General features: G+C 43.3%; 1 protein-coding gene across 1 annotated transcript; it reads left to right on the forward strand.

Annotated features, from left to right (window-relative positions):
* The first annotated feature begins 383 nt into the window (after positions 1 to 383).
* RPS15 (ribosomal protein S15) lies at positions 384 to 8,350 on the forward strand. The gene is made up of 4 exons (XM_040323453.1): positions 384 to 489; positions 4,255 to 4,340; positions 4,534 to 4,768; positions 8,201 to 8,350. Exons 1-4 carry the CDS (start codon positions 487 to 489, stop codon positions 8,312 to 8,314), a joined length of 438 nt encoding a protein of 145 aa, XP_040179387.1. The 5' UTR covers positions 384 to 486; the 3' UTR covers positions 8,315 to 8,350.

Genomic DNA, 8,350 nt, shown 5'->3' on the forward strand with positions numbered 1-8,350 from the left:
TAAAAAAATTCAAATTCAGGGTGGAACTCCACTTTAAGTGGTTAAAACGGAAGTTCCACATTTGGGTGGAACTCCACTTTAACCAATCTCCTTCTGACAAAATGCTTTTAGCTTCTATAACAAAAAAGACTTTTACTATAGGATGACTTCATCTGATAAATGCACAGCTACTGGCAGAACGAAAAAAAAAAAAAAATATATATATATATATATATATATATATATATATATATATATATATATATATATATATATATATATATATATATATATATATACACACACACACTCTACAACTATAACACATACATAAGGTACAGTCTCCAAGTAAACATGCGGTAATACACATGAGGTAACCATAGCCCCTCATAACGCGCTCCCATATACCGGAAATGACGTACACAAGACCAGGAAGTGTCGCCAGGTCTCGCGATATCTGCCGCTGAACGAACGGGATCTCTCTTTTCCCCCAACGCTCCTGACAAGATGGTGGGTGCTGGTTCGTGTGTGTGAATTGGAATCCGCTACCATCCTCCGTGTGGGGCGGTGCGGTAGCGGTTGTGTTTGCCGGTGGCGGCGTAGTTATGTGTCGTGTTGTGCGGTGTGTGGTTATGGGAGGTAGCTGTGAAAGGAGCGGCTGTTTGGAGGATATAATAACGGCTGGGCCTCTGTGCCGGTTAGTTGAGGCGTGCGGCTCTCGGGTGTTCTATAGTGATGTGTATAGCGGGAAGTGTGTGGGCTCTGCATGTAGCCGGCAGGGGGGCAGTGTGTGGGCTCTCTGATACAGCCCGATAGTGAAGGGATCTCAATCGGTTTATACTCCTAGGCTCTGTTACGACATATCGCTATGTATGGACACTGGTCACCTGATTCCCCTTAGCAGGCAGCTAACGATCTGTACAAATGGTACTATAAGGCTTCACCAACTGAGTTATCTGCCCATACACTATGCAATCTGATCGCGTTGTCCTTTAGATCTAGTACAAGGACCTTCCTGATTTGTTAATCAGATTGTTTGGGTTTATCCTCCCAAATGGTAGCTCTAAAGGTGATTACATAATTTTATTCTGGGTACTTATAGTGCCATCAATTTACACAATGCTTTATATGTATTGTACATTTGTGTATGGTAGCCTTATGCTGACCACACATTACAGTCTCCTTTTAAGTCAGCCATACATGGATCATAATTCAGCTGTCCAATCAGTGCTGCTCACTGTATTCTGATGGCGGAAGTCTACCTGTTGTCAGAATACGAACAGGGAGGATTCCCTCATGCACATGGTATACAGATCAGGGATCCTGGGGACACACCTCTCAAATAGTGCCAAATATTGTAGCAAGAGGGGGAGGAAGACAAGTGTAGATCCATGTTAAAATCTGATGCTACTATTTTTATGGTGACCCTAAAGCCTAGTACACCTAGCTGAATGTCAGGTGGCATCGCCTGTGTGTACAGCAGCCGGTCTGACAGAAGTCTTCTGTCGAGGCGGCGTGACTGAAAAGGGTCTGCCGATCAGCACTGACCAGACTATTGGAGGGGGGGAAGGGCTATTCCCCTGTCACTACACCAGGGGAGATCGCTATACTAACATTGCATGTTTAGTACAGCGGCTCCTCCAGAGCTATTTTTTTTTCCCCCCATTCAGCCCTGCTGGGTTGAATGACAAAAACTACTAGTGTGTACACAGTTGAGTGATATGGATGTAGGGATCTTCCCTTGATGTGCTATTGTATGCTGACAGCAAGGACTCCCCTGCCAGAATGGTTGACAGAAGCCAGTCTTAACGATCAGCTTCTGTTGAGAACAAAAGGAGCCAAAGATGGATCAAAAGTCAGCCGAGTTCTGCTAAACGTACTGAATTTTGATCATAATGTTTGCACATTTGAAAAAGTAAGGAAAGGTTAGGACCATAGTCGGCCCTGCTAGGACGAGACCCTCTTTGTCTTGGTCAGCATTGCCATTGAGATAAAGAGGAAAACTTAAGCTGGCACAGTAGCAAGAGTAGTGGGCTAAATCCTCCATTAAGGACTCTTGATCCTAAGGCCCTGTTGACATTAGGCAATTTGAAATCGTGAGCAATATCGTCGCAATTCTGCCTGCAATTTCAAATCGTGACAGGGTGTGCATTTGGGTGCCATTATTCTTAAAGTGGTTGTAAACCCTATTAAACTTTATGCTACAGGTGATCCTATATTAAAGGGATTGTAAAGGTATTTTTTTTCCCCCCTAAATGGCTCCCTTTACCTTAGTGCAGTCCTCCTTCACTTACCTCATCCTTCGATTTTTGCTTTTAAATGTCCTAATTTCTTAGAAATCCTCACTTTCTGTTCTGTCTGTAACTACACACAGTAATGCAAGGCTTTCTCCCTGGTGTGGAGAAAGCCTCTTGAGGGGGCGAGCAGGAGTGTCAGGACACTCTACTTTGCAGATAAAGGAGCTGTGTTAGTGGGCATCCTGACTCTCCCGCTCGCCCCCTCAAGAGGCTTTCTTCACACCAGGGAGAAAGCCTCGCATTACTGTGTGTAGTTACAGAAAGAACAGGCAGTGAGGATTTCTCAGAAGAAATAAGGACATTTAAAAGCAAAATCGAAGGATGAGGTAAGTGAAAGAGGACTGCACCAAGGTAAAGGAAGCTATTTAGGGAATTTTTTTTTTTTACCTTTTCAACTTTAGGGCTTACCTGTAGCTAACCAGTATATCTCCTAAACCTGCACGGTTTAGGAGATAACTCCTGTATGTGCCAATGATATTGGCACTAGAGCAAACTGATGCAATGGCACCTATATGCCGATGCATCAGTCTGCGTGCCGTTACCGGTGTCTCCCGCGCGTGCATGATGTCATCGCGGGTCCAGCCGGAGCCACGAAACCTGGAAGTAACCCCCGGGAGAGATGTCTGTGGCCAGGGAAGGGGGGGGGGGGAGACAAGGACGGCTTCGATCTAAGGTAAGTAAGTCATAATGAGCTAGTATGCTATGCATACTAGCTCATTATGCCTTTGTCTTTGCAGGTTATTTTACAAGTTTACTTCCTCTTCAATGTCACTTCAAACGTATTACTATTCTGCTGTGATTGGTACGCAGCAAAACATGCATTTTAAAGGGGCAGGAGCTTCTTTTGGATAAGGTTAGATGAGATTTTTTTTTTTTTTTTTATTCAGGCTGAACAAAAATTTAGATTCTCCATCCACTTTAAATAGTGCTGATGGACGAACCTACAGCCAACAGCCAGTGGCAGCTCTGTAGAGATCTTATTCCAGGTGTCCTAAAACGTGAAATAACTGAGAATCTTCACTCTTGGTCATGGAGTAAAAAACTTATGCGGTTAACTGTTACTATATATTTGTATGTACTCTAATGGGTGGTAAATCTGACTAAAAGCAAACCATAAAACGACTTTAGACTAGAGATCGACCAATTATCGGTAAGGCCGATTTATTGCAGGACGATATCGGCATTTTCATGAAATATTGGTCTCAAACTAGACCATATTACCGATTTTAATGCTTCAAGGGGTTTTACAAGGGTGATGCCTACAGCTGCAAGCATCACCCCGATACCGTTCTTTAGAGTGGACGGTCAGCTTTATTGTAATAACTGATACGGCACAGCAGCCTTTTGGCTGTTATTACAAACAGTGGGAGGGGACATTGCCCCTGCCGCTCGCCTGCGCTCTCCTGTCCCACCGGGAGGCCTGAGCAACCAGCCGGTGGATCTGCTGTCTGGCCGAAGACCCGAACAAAGCTGATGCTTTGTTCAGGTTCTCTGATCTAGTAGCCCAGGAACAATGTCATGACATCACTTCCCAGATTACTGGCATCTTAATGACATCAGTTTGAGAAAATATTCAAAAGCGCCTATCTTGACGTTTTGAATACTTTCAAGTGCAGAGGAGGGGTTGGGTCTTATAGACCCCCAATCCCTCCATAAAGGGTACCTGTCACTGCCTATTACTGTCACAAGGGATGTTTACATTCCTTGTGACAGCAAGAACAGTGATAAAGTAATAAACCAATACGATACCATCGGTTGATCTCTACCTGGGCTATAGAAAGGAGCTTGATGGCTTATGGAGCCAAAAACAGAAGTTGTCATTATTAACTTCCAACTCATTGGCTAGAAACTGCTGGAGTTTTCTGCTGTTGAACCATAAATGACGGGCTTCTCATTAAAGACATCTTGACTAAAGTGCTTTTGGCACTCAAGCAGTAAATGGTATAATAATCTTGCTTTTCTGTTTTGACTGTTGTAGGCGGACGTCGAGCAGAAGAAGAAGAGGACCTTCAGGAAATTCACTTACAGAGGAGTGGATTTGGACCAGCTGCTTGATATGTCCTAGTAAGCAATTTTATATTTTTGTAGTAAATGGAAATACTTGTTGCCTATGATAACAAGTTACTGACAGGATCTATATATAGAATGAATATTGGTGGTGTTACCAAGTACACAGTTTCCAAGATTAAAATGTTTTTATTTTTTGCCCAAACATGAAGCTTGGCAAAATGGTAATATCTTTCATCTTATGATTTAGTGAGCAAATCATGCAGCTGTACTGTGCTCGCCAACGCCGGCGACTAAACAGAGGCTTGCGCCGCAAACAGAACTCCCTGCTGAAACGTCTGCGCAAGGCCAAGAAGGAAGCACCTCCCATGGAGAAGCCAGAGGTTATTAAGACCCATCTGAGAGACATGATCATCTTGCCAGAAATGGTTGGCAGCATGGTGGGAGTATACAATGGTAAAGCCTTCAACCAGGTTGAAATTAAGGTGAGTGACAGCTGAAGGGCTTGATGTCGAAATTTATATTTTAAAATGTAATGTCCTTTAAATGTGTAGCTATATGTACTTGGTGAATTTGTTAGAATGGGTCAAGGGTATCTAAACCCAAAAACATTTTAATTGCATTTTGAGGCTTTCACTCAATAATTCTACAAATAACAGGTTTTGTTGTAAGTGGCTGAATCCACTCCACTATATCTTTTTTTAAAAGGTCACGTTTGTCACCCAGGCTGAGTTATGTTTGACAACTCATGTGCTGGGCAGAAGTTGAGACTCGGTGTACAGCCTGGGCCTATGATTCAAGGGCTTGAGAAGGATCCGTTTGAAGCATTACTACCCTAGAAATGTATTAGACCTAAACAGTGCTCTTCTCACTGCCTGGTTAAATAATATTGCATTACATCTTTCCCATTCTTGTGTTTGAAAACACTTGAATTCGTTTGGGTATGCTTCCATCTCATTTGCTTCAGAGGAAGTTGCTTCTGGTCTATCATGAGAGACTGGCAACTTATTCATTTCAGTACGTAGAACAGATTTACAGTGTCCTCTAGTGACGATCTAGAAGCAACTTCTGCTAGAAATTAAGGTAAAAAAACAGGCTTTAGATGATGCAACAGTGGTCTTGCTGGAGGTTTTTTTTTTTTTTTTTTTTTTTTTTTTTTTGGGGGGTGTGTGTGGGGTCCAGACTTTACTGTCACTTTAAGTTGTTTGGCCCAAACAAACAATTCCCTTCACCAATGTGTGCCTGCTGGGTGTGCTGTATAAATTGTAGATAACCTCAGCTACATACAGTATACAGCACTGTGTTTGTGTGAGACAGGACCTTCCTGTGACTCCCGTAACAAAATAGCATAGGGCTAAGTGGCACTCAGCCGTTCATAGGCAATTTTGTTTTCAATCAATGAATGCAAAGCTTCCAGTGATTGGTTGAGTCAGAAGGGGCAGGCTGACGAAGTCACACTCGCTCTCGTCCTGGGACTTGCAAGGCTAGCTTTGAATGTAACCTGCAGGCACTAAACTTAACGGAAAGTGCCTTATGGCTGCGATTGGTAGCTTTCCGATCATGTGACTGCCAATCGCGGTAGTAGCATGATTATAAGCCCTGTCTCCCAGCATCAGAAACCCCTTAAAGGGCTGGGAGGTGCCAGCGTTAAGGGGGTTAAATTTCACTTTAGATGGTAAGGCCAGTTGGACTGAAATAGGGGGCTGCCTTAGCATTGGGTAAGATTTGAGGCTGAGGGACAGTGTTGTATCCAGTGTCTAGAGCATAGGTGTCAAACACAAGGCCTAATCCGGCCCTCCAGGCCATTTCATGTGGCCCTCACACCTCCAGCCCTCCTCTGGTCCTCCTCCAAACCCTTACTTTTTGCTTTTAAGCAATGCATCATCTTCCCAGCAGCATAAGTAAAAGGGGGTGCACTGTGATGTAAGGGAGAGAGGGGGACTCAACTTCTGATGGTGGGGGGGCTCTTGACATCTAATGTAAGGGGAGGGGATGTGCTGGACATCTAATCTTACAGATCCAACTGGCCCTTTTGAGGGCAAACATAATGCTGATGTGGCCCACGGTGAAATTGAGTTTTGACACCCCTGGTCTAGAGGATCGGCTTGCTGTTCCAGATCTAGGGTGTTAAGATCTCGCATCTAAAAAAAACTTCTTGCTACACCCCCTTCTGAGGACTAAATTAAAAAAAAAAAAATTTCCTGCGGAATACTGGGCTCCTTCAGTGAGCGTTTCACTTTTAGAAGGCATTTGTTACCATAAGGCGCTCCAGTGATCCATGTTAATGGGCATACTGGAAAAATTAGGTTGATGGTGATCATGAAATTCGGTTGCCATAACTGCAGTGGCTCTGCATCCTTTATTGGCATGGATTTTTTTCATTTGACAGCTATAACAGAATAGGCTAAATGCCTTGGAGCAGAGGGGTCAAACTCAATTTCATCGTGGGCCGCTTCAGCATTATGATTGCCCTACAAAGGGCCAGTTCTATCTGTAAGATTAGATTGGCATCCCTTCCCCTTACATTAGCTGTCAAGAGCCCCTCCACCATCAGAAGTTGAGTTCCCCACTCTCCCTTGCATCACAGTGCACCCCCCCCTTTCCTTATGCTGCTGCTGGGGAGAAGCTGGATGCATTGCTTGAAAGCAGAAATGAAGGATCTGGAGATGGGCTGGAAGTGTGAGGGCCACATGAAATGGCCTCTAGGGCCGGATTCAGCCCGCGGGCCTTGTGTTTGACACCTATGACTTGGAGGATCCCTTCATCAATGGGGCCTTGTTTTATGGATCGGGTGGAGGAAATTTCTGTAGCCTTGCACTTTTAGTTGAGATGGCTTGTTTCAGTCAGCTTGTGCCTCGTTTGGGACTGATGGTGGTTCACATGCATAAGTCACCTTTGGCTATGTTCCTGGGATGCTGATGGTACAGCCAAGGAACATCTGACTTGGTTTCCCTTTTGAAGAAAGTAAACTCTTTAGTCCTGCTCTTCAGTGTCAATCCCCTCTGGTGGCACGAATGTACTCCCTGCCTTAACACAGGTCAATTGAAGGGGCAGAGGAACCACCATCTGCTTTAGCACTAATCGCATATAGGCATTCAGAGCCCCTCCCCCTCAGGCTCTAGGGTTTTAAGCTGGAGGTCATCTAACACCTCCGTTAACCTTCTGCATGAAGGTGTGCCCCCACTTTCACAAGCGTTAGGCTGTTTGTCTATCCTGCCGATTAGTTGGCCAATTATTGTTTCGATCGGATAATAGCCTTAAAAACAAATTGAATTAAAAAAAAAATTTGGGCCAATTTGTTCTTGGGCAGATTAAAAAACACAAATTGCCACAAATGCATTACATGCTTTTCTGCAGCTTCTCCATTGAAGTATATTGAACCAAAAAAAAAAATAGCACCGTTTTGCGTTTAAGTCCTTGCCCTTTCCAAATACACAGCAGCTGAAAAAAATCATGGATGTGAATGTGTCCCATAGGAAGATATGTAAATGATTTGTAGTGTGTTTCTACACCAAAAAACGGATGTGAACCCGGCCTGAGATGTTTAGTAACATAATGGGATTAAAACAAAAATAAGTACAAAGAGCAAATCGCTATTGTAAGGGGTTCATTTTTTTACTGTGGGACAGTGAAAGTAATATTTGCAGCTTTTTTTGTACTATAAAAGGCTAATTTTAATTTTTTTAACCCCACTATGTTACTGCCCGATTAGTCGATTATGAAAATTGTAATCGATTAGTTTCGGCCCTAGATCTATACCACACTTTCATATGTGCTTTTATGGGTGTTGTGCTAATTTTGTACAGGAACCTTGGGATATGAGAATGTATTGTAGAGATTAGTGTTTTTTTTTCTTCTGTAAAGTGTTTTTGCTTAACACAGTAACTTTTTTTTTTTTTTTTTTTTTGTTTCTGCAGCCCGAGATGATTGGTCACTACTTGGGTGAATTCTCCATCACATACAAGCCTGTAAAGCATGGCAGACCTGGTATTGGTGCCACCCACTCCTCTCGTTTCATTCCTCTGAAGTAACATTCTAAATATGTAAATAAAAGGATGTTTCCAGTC

This window comes from Rana temporaria, chromosome 1 (genome assembly GCF_905171775.1).
Source record: "Rana temporaria chromosome 1, aRanTem1.1, whole genome shotgun sequence".
Lineage (NCBI taxonomy): Eukaryota > Metazoa > Chordata > Amphibia > Anura > Ranidae > Rana > Rana temporaria.

Coding starts and splice junctions, on each gene's coding strand:
- RPS15 (XM_040323453.1), top strand. Junction 4,341..4,533: donor CAGCTGCTTGATATGTCCTA/GTAAGCAATTTT, acceptor CTTATGATTTAG/TGAGCAAATCATGCAGCTGT. Junction 4,769..8,200: donor TCAACCAGGTTGAAATTAAG/GTGAGTGACAGC, acceptor TTGTTTCTGCAG/CCCGAGATGATTGGTCACTA.